At 39.5% G+C, this 19989-nt stretch overlaps 2 protein-coding genes across 2 annotated transcripts in view; both read left to right on the forward strand.

The window, feature by feature from the left end:
• Grin3a (glutamate ionotropic receptor NMDA type subunit 3A) overlaps positions 1–19989 on the forward strand; it is a 173728-nt gene that overhangs the window by 142419 nt on the left and 11320 nt on the right. The window lies entirely within an intron of this gene.
• Positions 8109–8621, forward strand: Ppp3r2 (protein phosphatase 3 regulatory subunit B, beta). Its single transcript, XM_047523664.1, has one exon. It carries the CDS (start codon positions 8109–8111, stop codon positions 8619–8621), a length of 513 nt encoding a protein of 170 aa, XP_047379620.1.

Here is a 19989-nt window from a genome sequence, read left to right on the forward strand (position 1 = left end):
ATTCTGGGTCTTTTGTTCTTCCAGATGAATTTCATGATTGCTTTCTCTATTTCTATGAGAAATGTCATAGAAATTTTAATTGGAATTGCTTTAAATCTGTATAGTGCCTTTGGAAGTATGGCCATTTTGATAATATTAATTCTGCCTATCCAAGAACATGGGAGATCTTTCCATCTTCTAAGGTCTTCCTCAATTTCTTTCTTCAATGTTTTGTAGTTTTCATTGTAGAGATCTTTCACCTCTTTGGTTAGATTGATTCCTAAGTATTTTATTTTTTTGAGGCTATTGCAAATGGAGTTGTTTTCCTCATTTCCCTTTCGGATGTTTCATCGCTTATGTATAAAAATACTTGAGATTTATATGTGTTGATTTTATAACCTGCTATTTTGCTGAATTCATTTATGAGGTCCAGGAGTTTTCTGGAGGAGTTTTTTGGATCCTCTAAATAGAGAATCATGTCATCAGCAAATAGTGACAGCTTGAGTTCCTCTTTTCCTATTCATATCCCTTTAATTTCTTTAGTCTGCCTAATTGCTCTGGCTAGTATTTCAAGTACGATGTTGAATAGAAGTGGTGAAAAAGGACATCCCTGTCTTGTTCCCGTTTTTAAAGGGAATGCTTTCAGGTTTTCTCCATTAAGAATGATGTTGGCTATGGGCTTAGCATAAATAGCCTTTACAATGTTCAGGTATGTTCCTACTATCCCTAATTTTTCTAGTATTTTGAGCACGAAGCGGTGTTGTATTTTGTCGAACGCTTTTTCTGCATCAATTGAAATAACCATATGCTTCTTATCCTTAAGTCTATTGACATGATGGATTACATTTATTGATTTACAGATGTTGAACCAGGGTTAAGACACTTAAAGCCCAATCATTTCTCCTCTGAACCTTCCTGCATTGTCTCACGTGTGAGCTTTTGGGGGACACCTCAAATCCAATCCATAACAATACCTAAGATAATCAAATTAAGAGGAAACAATTTATTTTAGCTCACAGTTTGGGAGGCTTCAGACCATGGTCAGTGGTCCCCATCGCTATTATGCTTGTGGCAAGGCAGCCCACCATGCCAAGGGGCACAGGCAGAACTACTCAACCTCATGGCTGAGATGCAAAGGAGAGAGAGGAAGCAGTTCTGATGCCACCATCCCCATCAAGAGCACACCTTCAATGTCCTGAGGACCTCCCGCTGACTCTCACCTCGTAGAGGTTCCACCAGCTCCCAATAGCCAGAACTGGGGATCGAGTCCTTAACACGTGGGCATGTGGGAGACATTCAAGATCCAAACCAGCACCAAAGAATGCCAAAGGTTCCTGGCAACCCACCGAGGACTAGGAGAATGTAAAGAAGGACTGCCTGACAGGCTTCAGAGGGAGCATGATCCTTGATTTTAGGCTTCAGAATTGATAGATTTGTTGGTCCAGCCACCCCACTGTGGTGCTTTGTTACAATGTCCTAGAACCCGGTAGGCCAGCCTGCCACCTCCAGTGCCTCCGTCATCTCGCGGAGACCCTCATTTTCTAGACACACACATGTAGTTGTCATGTGCCTTCTTGTTCTCACAGCTGCCAGTCCCTCACCCTGCTCAATCCACCCTTCACAATGCCAGACTGATTTTCCAGAATATTATTCTGTTTAGAAGCTGTGCTTTCCCTGCCAAATAGAAACCAGATGTCTTAGCCAAATATTCCGCACCCTCCATGATCTGGTTTGTTCCAGCACACCTGATACTTGACTCATTAAAACACTTTGCCGATATCCATTTTCCGACTTCTGTGACTTGTACTCGTCCACCTCATCTCCACCTGGATCGAACACTTACTGAAAATAAAAACTCACTTCCTCCATTTATTCCCCACAAAAGCAATTTCTGAATTCTCTAAGTTCTTAAAGCTCTTTGCCCTTACCTCTTGGAGGATGTCTTTGATTTTTTCATCTCATGTTATAATTCTTTTTTGCTTAAATTCACTCAGGAGTCAGTAAGCTTTCTGAGGAGGGACCATCTCTGAATACCCTCAATGCCTTACATGATTGCCTAAATGATGTCCTATAAGAAATAATTCATTCTGTCCTTTCTTCAGTTTTGGAGAATTTCTAACCATCCCTTTACTACCTTGACCTCCCTGCCCACACTGGCCTCCTTGAAGTCTCTGTTTTGCTCCTCCTGCCCCAGTGCCTTTGCACGTAGAGTTTCTTCTGTCTGGAACACTCACCCCTTCCCAGAAAACCTGGTTGACTTTTTCTATTCCTTGAGATTTTAGCTTGATCATCACTTCCCCAATAAAAGTTTTCTGCTGTGCAAATTCTCTTGGCACCACATCCCTGTCATCTGTAGCACTCAACACAGGTAGTGCTTCTTTTTATCTATGGATATGATAATTTGGTTAAGGTCTTCTTTCTAAAACTCTAAGTTCCATAAAACAGAGACAGCAAAGGTGACTATTGTATCCCTCTCGCCTAGTAGATGCTCAATAAATATTTGTTGAGAAAGCAAATGAGAAAAAAAGAGAAAGAGGAAAAAGAAGAAAGAAAAAGAAGAGATAAATATAAAATATATTGAGCACCTGCTGTGCACTAGCGCTATTTGAAAGGGAATCTTAAATATTTTTTCTTAGATGTTATCTCACAAACACCTACAGTAACACTGTGAGCATATCATTCCTGCTTTGCAGATGGGAAACCTCATGTTTAGAGACAGTTTACACTCAAGACTGTGGCTAATGTCAGTACGGTGAGATGTTATATATGGTGATAGGCACTACCATAGTCAGGGGAGAGCTTCCAGTTGAGGGTCCAGATCTCCTGTAAAGCTTCTAGAATGAACGTGTGACTTGCTCAGAAACTCCTTCTCCTGACTGACATGGAAGAGGAAGCTTGACATGAGCCTCAGCTCTCATCATTTCCATTTCTGTCAGTTGTATTTTCCAATGTCAATTATTTTTGCATGTGACCATCTCATAGTTCTTAATCTGAAACCCTTGAGGCAAAGAAATGAAGACTGACATAGAAGCTCCATGAGGCTTCTGGTTTCTTCCAAATCATCCACCCACCCTTTTAAATTGCCACAGTCAATGTCCTGGGATTCACATCACTCCACAGTGATAAACAGAAAAAGTAACAGAGTATTTTCCATGGAAATCACTAAGAATAATGCCTAGAGAAAACTGAAACAATGGCATTGGGTTTCATAATAACACAGAACCATAAAGTTTATGAAATGCAGAATGATGGGGCACTCAATTTCACAGGAACTAAATCTCCAGCTCCCATATAATGTTACATTCTCCATTACATGGGACTAAGACAGTTCTTTCTGCACACCGGAGTCATTCAATGAAGTGGTGCCATCTTCCCAGTTCATTGCCTGTTCATTCATTAAATAGGTTAATACTTATTTTCCTACTTCTATAGAACACCTATATATACTACCTCATCTGCCTCTCACAATAACTGCATGCAGAAGATAAAGCAGGTATAGTTATTATCACCATTTTGCAAATAAGGACACTCTGATGGCTACTCTGGCCTCACAGCTAATCAGGGGCAGAACTGAGACTAGAGCTAGTCCCATTTAACTCCTGAATTCTCTCTGCCACACCATTTCTGCCTCCAAATAGCACACTCGCACAGAGGAATAGAGTTTATGAAGAGTTTCCACAGCAGTGGCTTCTTTCTCAACAAAGACCATCAGGGAATTCCTCAGGGCAAAGTCAGAAAGCAATCTGTAAGAATGTCTGATGGGTCAATGACGGCCCTTACGGTGGTCCTCAGTCCTGCCCTGGGAAGTCGTGATCAGTCCTGGAAGCGTTCTGAAAGGAGGAGCCAAACCTAATGCTGGCAAAGCACTCAGAGTCATGGGCAGCAGACCATAACTGATGACTGAGGAGTGTTTGTTAAAAGGACACACCTACGCTTATGTTCCTGGAACCGCCAGCTACTCTTGCTTTAAGACCTCTTCTCTACTGGCAGGGTAAACTATAATAAAATTAGCAACTTTAACAATGGCTCTTATGGTTTGGATCCAAAAAGATGTCCCCCGAAAAGCTCACGTGTTAGACAATGCAGCAATGTTGAGAGGTGAGATGATTAGGTTATGAGAGCTGTAACCTCATCAGAGGGTTAATCCATTAGATGGATTAATAATTTAAATGAACTATGCATGGTAACTGTAGGTAAGTGGGGCATGTCTAGAGGAAATAGGTCTCTGGGGTCAAGGGTGGCCTTGAACTATATATAGAGAGGGAGAGGGAGAGAGAGAGACCCTGGCTCTTCTTTCCCTCTGCTTCCTGACTGTGATCAGCTGAGTAGTCCTCCTCTGCCAAGCCTTTTCACCATGATGTCTTGCCTCAGGCCCAGAGCAATAGAAATGGCCAACTATGGACTAAACCCGTGAGCCCAGTAAACTTTTCCTTAAGTTGTTTTTTGTCAGGTATTTTGGTCATGGTGATCAAAAGTTGACCAACACAACAATAATATATCATATTGGCTAATCTCAGCTCAAATCCTTATAAGACTATACAAAGTATGTAGTAGTCCCATTTCTTTGTATGGGAAAACTAAGGTCAAGCAACTGGTCCAACATCCTACTGCTATTAAGTGGACAGTTAAAATTTGATGCTGGGTCATCCTATTCTAAATACTTTCCGCCCTGTCATGCTTCTTTCAGATCTAAATAATTCACTTAGCTGGCATAATTGAATCATCAAACATTATTTTTAGCCTCCAAACCTTTCCTTTTACCTTCATTGTCTCAATCTATCCTGTTCAACAAAATGCTGTGAGTCCAAAAGATGTTCTGGAAGTATAAAATAAATATTTAGCACAAAAAGGGTAAAATAATTCATTAATAAATTGTAATATTGATTACAATAAAACAATAAAATGATATATATTAAATATATTATTAAAGAAACTATTATTAAATGAATTATTTAAATTCATTTCACTTTTTCCTTTTTAATGCAGTTACTAAAAACATTTAAATTATATAAATGGCTAACATTATGCTTCTATTGGACAGTTCTGCTATAGATTATTATTTCAAAATGCATCCACTTTATTCCTCACAGGCTGACATCAGAGAGAATCAAATAGGAATAAAATGCTCTTGTCTTTGAATTATTTTCACACCATAAGCCTATAACAAAAGATGTTGGAACTCAGTCCCATAGTATCTGACAGACTACTTTTATCTTTTATCATAATCCATGGCAAAAAAAAATAAATATTCTGCAAAACTAGAATAACCTGGTATATTTATATCCCATGTACATATATTCTATTTATATAATATATATTCTATATGGTTTTATTTTATAATATATTTTATAAGTAAATATACTCTATTTAGCTTTATATAATTATATATCAGTATAACTAAATGAACAGTTTTGTGAAGTCATGTTTATTCAGAGAAATGAACTTCCCCTTACTAATATTGTCTCTTCAATTATCTTCCTTTCTATTTTATTAACATCAGTTGCAACCCACCAATTAACTTCACATCCTACTAATGTGTTTCAACCCAGTTTGTCAAACTAGGCATGGTGTCTACAAATGAGATATTAATTCAGCCTACACAAGTGTGAGAGGATTTGGGGAGTCCATAACAAGATGAACCTGATGGAAATTCATTAGCAAGTGGAGGCCTGTGCTACAGCAATCCTGTAGCCCTATCCATTGGTCAAATTGAGGGAGCTCTTCAGACAGAATTACTCCTCCCTCCTATGGAGTCAGCACTAGTGGACATATCTAATGTCCAGTTGTTGTTCTGGCTGCTTGCAATCACCTCTTCTTATAAGAAAGAGCAAAAACTTATTCGGTACTTGCTCTTCTTACCCAATTCCCACTCAACATCCCAGCTCTAGCCATGAGGGTCGAGTAAGTTCTCTTGTATTATAGGTCACATCTGATGACTCAGGAGGGGGAATCTATCAATCGAGACCAATCCAGGTCTGCTTCTGGGATTTGTAGGCATCTAACCAGAACAAGGGAAAGTCAGTCTTCTAATGATAAAACCCCCAAGTCTTAACATGGAATCTGTCAGTGTTCAGGTCCTCTGCCAAGTGAAAGAAGCTCCTTTAACATAGAAGAGAGTGAAGCAAAGAGATGAGAGATGAGAGATACAGATAAATGGACCCAGGTCTCTGCAGGACCAGCTTTATGAACACAGCCATTGTGGTCTCACAGGGTCCTGTATTTGGTTTGATGCTCTTCTGTGGCTGTCTCAAAATATATAATAAATTTCAAAAAAGGGTCTTACATTTTCATATTACACTGGACCCTGCAAACTATGTTTCTAAGCCTGAGGCCTTGGTTCCAATTGTTCCTTAAATCCAATTGGATCTTCATCCTTCCTAATATTGAATCATTTATGTCTTTTTTTCAATTATGTGAAATTCTAACAACATTTTTTTTTTTTTTTTGCTAAGCTCCTTAGAAGTTGGTTTTCTTTAATTTAAGTCAAGAATCTTTAATCACACTCAGAAGATTGGGCCAATAACATCATTCCAGAGACCCTAAACCACCTTGACCCAAGGATATAGTTCTGATGCTGCCCCTGAGGCTTGTAACTTCTCATAATTGTACCTTTAGGGCCTATTGGTGGCATTTAGAGACCAACACTGATTTTAGTCATCTTGTAATAAAATAAAGTGATCCCTTTAACATTGCAAATTCAATAGGTTTATACTCAAACGGTATCCTGTTCATTTCTCTGAGTAACTGGAAAGCAAGCAAGTTAGTAGGGCAAAACCTGTTCCCAGCATGGTATTGCAGTTTAGTTGTGATACATGTTATTTAATACTCATGCTGAGTTTTTTTTTTTTTAAATCAATGGATTATCATTTGTTTACAAAGGAAAATTAAAATGACCATACTTAATGGAAAGGTATCCAGGGGTTTCATTGTGCCAGTTTCAGCCTGGTTACCTTTAGAGTGACCTTTCAGTTGAACTACAGGACACAGAAAATGCTCATATTTTTTAAAGTAAGGGAGTTTGATTTTTAAAGTAAGTTCAGTTTGATTTAGTGGCTTGAGGTTCCCCCAAGTCCCTTTGAACTGTATTGCTCTTGGACTGCATTTATTTCCTAGGCATTTAGAGTAACTGATGTGCTTGCTGCTCCGAAAGGATGAAGGAATGAGAGGGAACCAGTAAGATTAATCTTCAACAAAAAGAACAAATCTACTTGAAGCAAAGAGGGGACAGTGGGAGAGTCTAGAGACCACTGTCACTCTCAACACACACATAAGGCTTCTCTGGGCCCACGGTAGCTGGTCCCCAGGGTGCTCTGTGTGGCAGCTGGCAGGCACCAGACAGCATGGATCAAAGTAACAGAGTAACATGTTCTTGGGACCTGTGTCTTCTTGAAAAATGCCCCTTTTCAGCATTGTGTGTATTTCTAAAGAATGTGTTAGTGCCTGTAGACGATCCGTGTAAGAAACTGAGAGACAGCTGGGTGGTCTCTTACAAAGATTCTGAACCCACGTTCTGTCAAAGACCCAGAAGAATCCCAATCCTGGTTTCCCTTCCTAGAGAATTATGGGACATATATATAATATCAACACTTGGACATGTCATTTCATTTAATGCCTGCTCTAGGCCCGCCAAGAAATCATAAGGAGTCCTGGGTGACATGCAGTTCGCTGAGTCATTCAAGATAAATTTATTAAGTGCGTATTGTATGTTAGGCACTGTGCTGGGAATACTGCAGGAAATAATACAGACATGGCCTTCACTCACTTGGGGTTTGTCTTCCCAGAGTGGGGAAAAGAGTGAGGAAATGAGTAGATGATTTCAAGGGAAACAGGGGTTATAACGGGAATCTACAAGAGGTCCGAGAGACGGAAGAGAGAGGGATAGCTCAGCTCTCCATGGGTCTCCCTGCGGGGGATCCCCCAGCTGTGCACCCGCTCCAGACTCCCTCTTCGCATCCTTCTTCTGCTCCTCGCCGACCCCCACTCTCCCCTGTCCTGCTCCTGTCGCTGCCCATTTTCCGGTTTCCACGTGGTGGTCGCGAGCCCTCCACCCTGCAGCGTGGAAGACTCAACGGTCCCAGCGCGCCCAAGCTCCCTCCTCCGACCCTGCGAGCCGCTGCCCCGCGTCCGCAATGGGAAATGAGGCCAGTTACCCGAAGGAGATGTGCACCCACTTTGACCATGAAGAAATTAAAAGGCTGGGCAGGAGTTTCAAGAAGCTGGACTTTAACAAGTCGGGCGCTCTGAGCGTGGATGAGTTCATGTCCCTGCCCGAGCTGCGGCAGAACCCGCTGGTGAAGCGAGTGATCGACATCTTCGACACCGACGGCAACGGAGAAGTGGACTTCACGGAATTCATCCGGGGGACCTCCCAGTTCAGCGTCAAAGGAGACGAGGAGCAGAAGCTGAGGTTCGCGTTCCGGATCTACGACTTAGACAAAGACGGCTACATCTCCAACGGGGAGCTCTTCCACGTGCTGAAGATGATGGTGGGGAACAACCTCAAGGACTGGCAGCTACAGCAGCTCGTGGACAAAACCATCATCATCCTGGATAAGGATGGCGACGGGAAGTTATCCTTTGAGGAATTCAGTGCTGTGGTCAAAGACCTGGAAGTCCACAAGAAGTTGATAGTGACTGTGTGAGCCTGTTTCAAAGAACATTGCCCAAACCACTACGTTTACTTTCTTCTCTCTTTCAAGATCCGCTCCAGGCATCCATCGCCTCTCTGACTTACCCAGAAGTGTTTCTCTTTGTGGAAGCTACACTTTCTAACATGAGCTTCATCACCCATTCAGTGTTTTTAATTCTTTTCTCAGTGGTTCAGGGTAACACCCCAAGTCGGGGAAGAGCAAAATGAAGGAGCAAAGTGGGAAGAGAAAACAAAAAATGGCTTTTATAAGTGTCTTTTTCTTTGTTTTGATTCAGAGCCCAAACTTCAGTCAAGAAAAACTTTAAAATAAGAAAATACATACCTTAGCCTGCCTTTCTCATGATTTTGTATACAGGAGGAAATTGTGCATTTTGTATTGGGTATTAGGTGAACCATTCATTCACTTGTGATGTTCAGATGTCTCTGGTAGGTTATTAACTGCTCGTTGTAGCCACAGGGACTCTGCTGAGCAGCTTTCAATCACTCTCCTAGCAAAAACAATCCATCTCTTCCCATAGCAGGCTGCAACCCCATTCATTCCCCATGATGCATCTACTCAGGGGAAGGAGTCCAGTAGGGTTCCTCTTATCTCATTGATCCAATCCCCCAACAGAAGCTAGCCTCAGGGTTCATGTAAAAAATGTTAATCCTGGACCAAGTTCCCAGTCCAACTATCACCTTTGGTGGCAATGGATTTTCCATGTTGGCTGCCTGCTCCAGTATTAAGTTTAGAACAGGGGTCTTCTATTTAAATAGGGCAGGGACCTTCAGAGAAAGCACTCTCACCTCCAACTCTGTAAGCCCAACATAATTGGAGTAAGTGGGAGAGATATAGAGTCAGTCTTCCCACAGGGCACAGTCAGTAAAGATTCTGGCTGCAGTGGATTCTCCCCAGGATGCCAAAGGGTGTTGCTTCTGGTACTCAGAGATGCAGAGATTTGCAACTAAGTCTCTAAGCAGAGGTGAATGCAGGCAGCACTGGCTGATTCTGAAAATTAGATCTGAGGCATAGCAGAGAAGCTGAGAACTCTCATCCCAAGCTCCTTCCTTTATGTAAAATTCAGTCCAGAGGTCCTCACCCTCTAATGAACCTGTACCCAGAGGTGTACTGGAGCCTGTTGGTTCTAGTTGAGATCCAACCTGAGCACCTCTCTCCAGAGCTCACTTATGTCATGTTGGTAGCTTGAGATCGGCCATGGTGGGAATAGAGTATCATGAAAAAGAACAATTTTAGTGGTTTTGTTTGCTTTGAAAAGTCAGTTTATCAGTAGGTACACCACTGGTAGCACCCTATCAGCTGTCCTGGGAAAGGCAAGATCAGGACTGGTCCCAGTTTCTATTTCATGACAATTTTCTTTCTCACAAAGGACCCCTCTCCAAAAAGGTGTCTGAGGCTCCCCAAATACTAGAACAATGAAATGTGCTCTTAGCATTTACCTAGCCAAGGGACACCATTCAGCTGACTTCCCTCAGGATAAGGAAAATCCATTTCACATAAATTTATTATATTTTGAAGAGGCTGACAATTAGACTTGACAGGAAAAAAAATGGGAGGAAAGAAAAACAAGTCCACACATTTAACCACTGGCAGGACAATCATCTACAAGGCACCTTGACACACTTTTTATACCATAGATTACTTAAGAACCACGAATAGGAGAACTCATCCCTTTAATTCCTGTGCAGTCCTAAAGAAATGTATTAAAAATCATAAACACTCCCAGTCCGATAGTGATGTGAGTCATGACCCTGTTGTGGAGTAATATAGATCAATGATGCAAACACACTGGATTTGAATTCAGTTGCAACTGGGTTATCATAGCCTCTTAGCTATGTGAACATGAGCAATTTAACCTGTGTCTTTCTACCTAATTAAAATGAGGAGCCATACCATTTAAAATGTGTAAAGCACCTAGAATACAATATGTTCATGCTACTAATTCCTTTCTCCCTACTTTCCCTTATCAGTGTGTAAAGGAGACATGAGATAGGGGTTGCTTGTTAACAGTTCACTTTAAGCCTCAGTGTCCTGTTTTATGAAGATTGAGATTTGATTTAATTCTATTAATAACACTATCAAATAATTTGAGACTGGAAATACAGGAACCATAAAAACAGAAGGTACCAAGGTAGAAACATTTGCTACCTAGCCAAACCCACTCAAAAGTTAACATTTGTGTGATTCTCACCCAGAAAGGAAACGGTGGGGACAGTGTCAGTGTCCTCCCTCCCACTTCCCATATTCAGAAGGAATAATAGATTCCTTGAGAACTGGGAAAACTTTAAAAGAGAACAATGCCCAACTGTTTGACTTTGTGGAGGGAATTTTACATGGGGAAAGTGAATACATGTCATGCTGGCCAAGAAGATCTCTTAAAGAGGAACATTATTTATAGTTGCAATATATACATCAATATAGGGAAATTTTGAAATTATGACCAGGGGTTTGAAACAGGTTATGTATGCAAATGTAACAAGGAAAAGAAAAATCTTTTAGTTTCCGGAGTGACTGGAATTAAATGATTGCTTAGTCAATCTACCTAACATAGCTGCCCAGAACTTTGTGGAAATGACTGAACCAAAGACATGTTTCTGTTTTCAGCACTGGAAAGATCTGATGGATGTATGAAAAAATGGATCACACTTACTTCCAAGTTAAAATTCTTTTTTTTTCCCTCAGTTGATTGCCAGTTGCCAACAATTTCAGTTTCGTGCAACTTCTTGGAGTGACAATAACAGTTAACATTTATTGAACTATATAACTCTTGGTATAGCCTTTATTATATCATTTAATCAACACTGTGAGGTGGGCACCATTATCTCAGCTTTACAGATGATGCGTGGAGAGACTGGAAGCTCCCCCAAGGACATCCAGTCAGTAAGTGGCAAGTAAGGATTTGTACCAGGTTTTCCAACTCCAAACCCTGAACTTCATTTCTATTTCAACTGCATTCCTCTTACTTTTATAGCTCCATATTTACCTGTCTCGATTTATTTCTGTTAGTCTTATTAATGCAATCAGATTAAGCTTTAAAATTCACAAAAGAGGAAACTGAGGCCCAAAGGAGTGAATTGCTTGTCAAGGAGCAAGCAGCCAGCCTACAGCTTTAGTTTTACTTATATCAGAGAAACAAATATATTAGGCAAGACATTTTTAAACCATCTTCCTCCTTCATCTCATCTTTTGAGAAACAGGTGACAGTATTTAGATTAAACTGAAAACAGCAACCAATATGCTCTGAGACTGTAGAGATTAGTAACAATATGTCGTTATGAATCTATGCTAATGGATTGTGTCTGCTCTCTACCATATGTTGCAGTCTCCAAGCATTAGACACTCTTTTTGAAACAGAGGGGGAAATATGGCCTCAGCACAGTTGGTTTATATCTAGTGTATCATGCTTTAGAAACATTCTCAAGGGAAAATCTTCCAGAAATTTAAAAGTTACAAATTCATCCTTCACTTATGCAACTTATTCTGTTTGGATATAGAGTAGGTAGGTAGTCTGGCTGTGGTGTTTAGTCTGAGAGTCTGAGGATAAGACTTCAGACTGGACTCTGGACTCCTCTTTTTTTATTCTTTCTTTCCTTTATTTATTTTTGTTGTTGTTGTTGGGTGTGTGTGTGTGTGTGTGCGAGTACACGCGCACGCATGTGTGTGTGTATGCACTCACTAAGGATAGAACCCAGGGTCTCACACTTGCTGGGCAAGTTTTCTATCAGTGAGCTAACCCCTAGCTCTGGACTCTTCTGTTGTATTAACTACTATACTTAAGCTAGTGGCCAGTGACTGTGCCTTATAAAATGTGTTAGTCAGTTTTTTATCACTGTGGCCAAAATACCTGAAAAGAACAACTTTTTATTTTGGCTCACAATTTCAAAGGTTCGGTCCATGGTCAGCTGACTCCATTGCTCTGGACCTGAGGTGAGGCAGAAGAAAGTTGCTTAGCTTATGGCAGTCAGGAAGCAGAGAGTAAGGAGCCCAGGTAGAACATGAAATCCCCAAGACTATGCCCTTGGCCATGCCCCACCTGCCTACAGTTACCACCCATTAATCCAAAGTATTAATCCACTAAATGGATTAATCCACTGACAAGATTGTAGTTTTCATAATCTAATCACTTCACCTCTGAACATTCCATTACTGCCCAACACAAGAGCTTTTCAGGAGACACCAGTGGATACTCCATCTCCAAACCATAACATTAACCATGTGTCATATCACCTTTTTAAATGAATTAGCAGGTTGATAATGAAAACTGTGACATGTGCAATAAATTATGTAGATCAGAGGACACAACTTGTCAGTTCATAGGCTAAAGTCAATTCACAAATGTGCATTTTTTTAATGTTGGTTTCTCATGGTGTTTATTCTCACAATGCTTTTTAATCTTTTGGCAATTTTTTTTTAATTTGAAGCTTTTTAATTAAACTTAACGTAAAGGAATGAGGCCACACTAGGTTGGAAATGGCCTTTTGTGAGTTAAGGAGTCTCTGAATATTGGGACAAAATTAAAAGTTTCCATGAAGAGAAATTAACAGAGTTCCACTCTTAGTATAAAAGTTCAAGTTGGAGTTCATGGTTAGGAATGTATACCTATAATCCCAGCTACTTGTGAGGCTGAGGCAGCAGAATCACAAGTTCAAGGCCAACCTGGGAAACTTAGAACCTGTTTCGAAGTTCAAAAAAAATTTTTTTTAAGTCTGGGGATATAGCTTAGTGGTAGAGCACTTTCCTAGTATGTGTAAATTCAATCCCCAGCACTGCAAGAAAAAAATGCTCAAGGTGGACTGAAGTATTCACCATTTTTTTAAATTATAGCACTGAACACAAGATATTTATCACAACAAACAACATTTTCTAACAATTAAACTTGTTATGAAACAAGGTGGGTAAGGACGTGAACATCCAGGGCTTTGTAGGACTTCAGTGACATTGAGAATTGTTTCTGCCCTTCTTAAGGGTCATTTCACACATCACCAGTCTTTAAAACACTTATATCATTTGACATGGTAACCATACCCATTGCAATATTTCTCTGAAATTAATAATCCAGAATATTTTAAAACACAATACACAAGCTGTTTTAACTACAGCAATATTTTTCTCATATATAATAAATTACTATAATAAATTACAGTAGTAACTGACAGTTTGAGAATCCTCAAGTCAATTATGATAAAACAATAAGTGATAGGTTTAATACATTAAAATTAATAGATAACTAATTTTTAGAAAATAATGCTTTAAAAAAGTAATATTAAAAAGGTTTATTCTTCTAGAAAATAGCAATTTTTTAAAAGCATATGCACAATTACTACTCTGGAAAATATATATGTATGTGATCATAGTTCAGGAGAGAACAGGGAGAATTGAAAGTAATCATTTTATAGCAAAAGGATTATGAATAATCTCAAATTTATTTTTAGAAAACCTTTTCTGAGGTTGTTTTAATAATAAGTTGAAATTTTCAAAAGACTGAACAATGGAGCTAATGTAGCAATTAAGTACAGTTCCAAGCATAAAAGATGTTTACCCAAGCTTAGAAAGAATGGGGGCTTGAGGAGCCTGAGGAACGTGGTGGGAGAAACATCTCCTCAGCAACAAGAGCAATCCCTCCCTCATGGATGAGCCGCTAAAGCAATTTCCAGGTTAGGGAAGGCAGTGAGTTTCCAGCCCCCAAACTCCAGGATCTGCTGAGAATTCTGACAGACCCTGATTGCTGGCAAAATCCTTCTGCTTATCCAAATACATGAGCACTGCTGATGTGGATTCATACAGTATCTCCCTGGTTTTGGTAAATCATTTTCTCCTTTTTCTTTTGTTAAGTATATGTGTGTGTGTGTGTGTGTGTTTGTGTGCCAGAGATTGAACCCAAGGATCTTTAAGCACTGAGCCATATCCCAAGCCCTTTTTATTTTTTATTTTGAGACAGGGTCTCTCTAAGTTGCTTAGAGCCCCACTAAGTTGCTGAGGTTGGTTGCTTCCAAACTGTGATCCTCCTGCCTCAGCAGGAGGTTTGTAATCCCCAAATCTCTGGGATTGAAAGTGTGTGCCACCATGCCCGGGTAAGTATGATCTTGTCTCGGTTGATGAGAAAATTCTAGATTCTCTGAATGAAACTCTTCCTCCCTCTCCTGGTTGTTTTCAAGTGATTTTTTTTTTTAATTCCAAATTATGACATCATACAATCTTACCCCATTTTCTCCAATGGAGCAAACTTGTCTCCTCTGGGAAACTGTGTCCTGATACCTATATGGAGTGACAAGGGCCATATGTATAAACACAACAGTGACTTTGCCAATTTTTTTTTTTTTTTTTTGAGCTACTACCCTTCTGGGAAAAATAGGAGGAAAAAAATCTTCAATATTAGAAATGTTATTCAATTCCTCCTTTCCTGTTTCATAATATTAAGAGTTAGTGATATTTCAGAAGTACCATTGCCTTCTTTTTCTTTACTTCTCACTAAAGTCATTATTCCTCCTTTATCCCCAGCTCTCTTATTAAAGAAAAAATTTTTTTCAACATCAGGATTTGGCTTTACAAACTCAGAGGAGATAATCCTGCAAAGTTTAATACACTTAGATGCTAAAAATAAAAATGATTTCCCCAGTCTCTTATAGTCATCAGACCCTGGGAAAAAGTATTAACAGAAAATCTTAAGAGTAATTGCAACTGAGTTCCTTTCCAGATATGTACTTCATTCAACAAGCATTTTTTGAGTACCTGCTCTATACTGGCTTCTGGAGATACACAGAAAAGTACAGCCTCACCCAGTCAGAGAAGTCCTCCTCAAATTGGCTATGCCTTTCCTCTCAGTACGATGCATGAGAAAAAACTGTCTCAAGAGAGGTTAGAGTCACACCTAATCCCTCTATTAGTGTATCAGGTCAGATTCTTTGTCATAAGCAACAGATTAATTTAAGAAAACTATCAAAAGAATAATGGGGAAGCTCAATACTTTGAAGGAAGAAGTAACAGATAAGGCTTCCGGAACCACAGGACTCCCGGGTTGTTAGGCGGCAACTAGGGGACTGTGTCTTTGGGAGCATTAACTTTGGCAATAATTCAGCTCCAACCTGCCAAACTTGGGTCATATGATTGGCCCAGGACCAAGGAATGGTGAAAACAATGAGTATGTGATGGATGGGTAAACACACCGAAACCACATGAGGTAAGAGGAGGGTACTTCCCCAGAGAAAGAATCTTAACAAAAATTAATACAGTGCACCACAAGCCAGCTGAAATAATTGCATTCAGTCCCCAGTGTTTTACTGTATTTTAAACATATTTTTCCTCCCACTTCCCACATTAGATCCCTGGATTGATAAATTCCAGCATAAACAGGTCAAGGAGGCAAGTTTATCAGATCTCTAGGTTTCAGTTTTCTCACCCATCAATGGAAATATCTACCTCTAATTTTCTTCCTCACAGAACTATTCTATGAACTACTGAGGTATATGAAAATATACAAATTTGTTATAGGAAAAGGATTACTTTAGATGTTTTTATTCCTTTAAGAAATATTTATTAAGAATATTTATTGGTATGTGCTAGAACCTGTTCTAGATAATCAGGTTACATACTAAGCAAAGTAGACAATATCCCTGTCTTCCTGAAGCTTATGTTCTACTTGTTAAGGGGAGTAGGAATAAATAAATATATGTCAGGAGGAAAATAAATCAGATTAAGGAGGATAGATTGTCTGAGAGAGGAGGGGGGAAAGCCACTGTAGTTAGGGTAGACTTCACCAATAGGTGAATTTAAGCAGAGACTTAATGAGAAGTTGGGAAGAAGCAATATTGACTCCTGGCAAAAGAATTCACAGGCAGAAAACAGAAAATAAAAATCTCTTGAGAAAGTATTTGCTGGATGGATTTAAGGAACAGTGAGGCAGCCCACAAGATTGAGCAGAAACAAATGAGAAAGAAAAATGTGCCATTAGGAAATGTGGAACAAGATCACGTAAGGTTTGAGGCCCATTATATGACTCTGAAATTTACTCTACATGAGATGGAAAGTTTTATGGGTCTTGAACACAGGAGGGACATGATATTTTGAGAGGGTCCTTCTAGCTACCATGTAGAAGACGAACTGAAGGGGTCAGAGAAAACAATTGGAAAACCATTTCAATAATCTAAGTAAGAGGTGCTGGTGACATGGACCAGGGTGACTGGGAGATGGTGGGAAGTCATCAGATTCTGGATCTACTCTGAACATCAGGTCCACCATATCTGTAGAGGCATATGAGATGTAGGATGCTAAAGAAAGAGAGGAGTCAAAGATGACTTTACAGCCTTTGCCCTATGCAATTACAAAATGGAGTTTCACAGAATGAGAAGGGTCATGTGAGAATCAGCTTTCAAGAAGAAAATTAGGAGTTCTTTTTTGATGACTAAGTTTCAGATATCCATTAGATATCTAAGTAGAGAGGTTGAGTAGGGAGTTGAGGAATAAAAGTCCAAAATTCTTAGGAATTCTTAGGAATCATTACATATAGGTAGTATTTAAAGCCATATTCTGGATGAGAAAGTGAGAGCAAAGAATTGAAGGCATGCCAGAGGTTCTGGTCAGAAAGATGAGGAGGAACAACACAGGAGATTAGACGGAACAAAGAGATAGCGATATCCCAAAAACAAGCTGAAGAAAAGACACCAAAGAGGATGGTGTGATCAACAATGCCCAAGCTGCAGATACATGAATTAGGTGAAAATTGATCATTGGATTTGATCATGTGGAAGTAACTGATGACTGACAGGAGCTGCTTGACAGGTAATTAGGGCAGGGGACAACAAAAGCCCGAGTTGAGTGGGTCCAGGAGAGAATGAGAGAAGAATCAAAATCAATGAATATAAAAACTGTAGAGAACTAAAGAAATTGGACAGTTGCTATATGTTGGGAAATGGGAATTGGAGGTAGAGAAGATTAGTTGCCTAGGACTTGATCAGTAACATCTAAGGCAAATGATGAGTGAAATACTTTAATTGCATTTCTTGCTGGAGGCTTGAAAACTTGTCACTTATCCAGCCAGCTGTCAGATGTTTCAAGTGCCCACATCTGAGCAAGATGCAAAATAGAGCTTGCTCAGGAACAAAATTGCTTCTTCTTCCCCTGACCAATAATGACCTCTACATTTTACTGGAAGCATTGATGATCTGAGCAAAAAACACACATTTAATAGCAAAGGTATCTCCCTCTTTATCTGAATCTAGTCTGCACCTATAAATGTGTTTACTAGTGAATTTCCAGATGAGAAAAATAATCATAAATGATTCTTTCCACATCCAAGAGTCCCAACCAGTTTCCCCAAGTATCACTAAAATACTCTTCGACACCTATCATTGCTTAATATCTGATGCGCAATGCTTGGATTGTTTTATATGACAATCCACCAAGAATTTCTGCATAATATGAAGGATTTATGGGCTGGGACTGTAGCTAAGTGGCAGATCAGTTGCCTAGCATGTGTAAGGCACTGCATTTTATCTAACTTAGCACCGCATAAATAAACAAATAAAGGCATTCTGTCCATATACAACTAAAAAAAAATTTTTTTAAGTATTCACAATACCAGTTCTTTAGTGCTTATTTAATAGATATTCCTGGCTACAACATGTAAAGTATGATATGAAATACAAACTATGCTTTCCCTTCACAGTGCAATGAATATTTACTAATGTAAATTAACAAAAAATAGAATGTTAAACATAATTATAAATAACATTTTGAAAAATAAACAAGCAAGGCAATTTTTTAAATGGTTACTGACTGATGAGAGAATTGCCTGAGATAGGGTGGGCTAGAGGAAGCTTATGAAGGACTAAGTGAAGCCATTAACTATTTAAGATTTGCCCATGGCTAAATCCTGGGACAACCTTCTCTCAGTGCTGGAGGCTCTGGAAGAGGTGGCTATAAGCCATCAAACGAAACTGCAGATGAAGCAATGGTATTAAAAGGGGGCAAAAAAAAAAAAAACCCTCAAAACTTAAGTTTATTTGCATTGTTCACTTACACAGCTCTCAGCAACATGAGACCAGGCTCCTGATTGCATTTTTAGCATACTTCTGCTCATGTCACTTGCAACTGCAATGATCATTTTGTCTGCATCAGCTAAATTTTAAATATTTGACAATGAATATTCATTGCTCCTCTTCTTCTTCCCCTATCCAATGATGAGTGTCAAGTTGAGCAAGTTCCACCTTATTAGAAAAAATGATTTTCACTTGACAATGTGGGGTAGATGTACATATCCAATGCATAGCACATTTAGAGATCCGTGATCCTAGGGGAAGGGCTGAATTACAACCGCAGGTGCACATCAACTGCAGCTGCACATCTTATCACTCAGACTCAGACACAACTTAAACATTTTGGTTGGTGCTCACAGGCAGATTATAGCGGATTTTCAATTTCGATGCTGGGTTTTTAATAAAAAATTTTTTTTTTCATAAAGGAGACCTATAAGTGGTGTTTGCTTGAGAGGTAGTGCAGGCTTAGGCATCACACAGTCCTGGATTCACAACCTGGCCTGACTTCCCCACATATTAGTTTATATGATCTTGGATAATGTAATTAATCTCCATGGACCTCCATTTGTTCAAATGTGAAATGGAGATAATAATATTTAACTTATGGGGTTATTATAAGATCATAATGTGCATATGTGGCTTTTGGCACACATGTCAAAGGCCTAATAAAAAACACAACTACTTCTATTAATCTATTAGTATGTCGGTATAAACAACAAAAGTTTAAAGAAAGAAACATGCAACATAAGCTGAATACAACCTACTTATTACTGAGGTAATCAGAAGAAAACGAGACTAATTACTGTTATGCACAGGAAAATAGAGGGACAAGTCCTGTGTTCAAAGACAGGATGTCTTGTTGTAAGTAACATTCATTTTTCTTACTTATCTTGGCAATATCTCTGCTAAGAAAGCAGTGCTTGTCTGTCTGTTCAGAGTTTTACTGAATGTCTGATTATGTTAAAGTCCAAAATGAATTTCCCCAGTTTTTTCTTTATCCCATAGCAATAATAGCTATGGATAATCATTGGATATTTCTCATAGCCAATCCTGTTCACGTTACAATAGACATAATCTAAGGACTACTTTCAATACATTCGCATATACTTCCTAGAGGTTAGATTTATGTAATTGATCACCACTTGTACAGAGATGTCCCAGAAAAAGTCCCGGTACCTGTGTAGTCCTGAGAGCCCAGTGCACCTTCTCACCAAACCCCCTCATAGACCAGCAGGGTCTAGGCATCTGCCTTTATTCTGAGGCCGCTGCCTTGTTTTCCTGCCTGTATCTCAGTCTCCTAGAGCTCTGAGCTCCTGATCAGCTCTTGTCTT

Source organism: Sciurus carolinensis, chromosome 14 (assembly GCF_902686445.1).
Source record: "Sciurus carolinensis chromosome 14, mSciCar1.2, whole genome shotgun sequence".
In the NCBI taxonomy this organism is placed as follows: domain Eukaryota; kingdom Metazoa; phylum Chordata; class Mammalia; order Rodentia; family Sciuridae; genus Sciurus; species Sciurus carolinensis.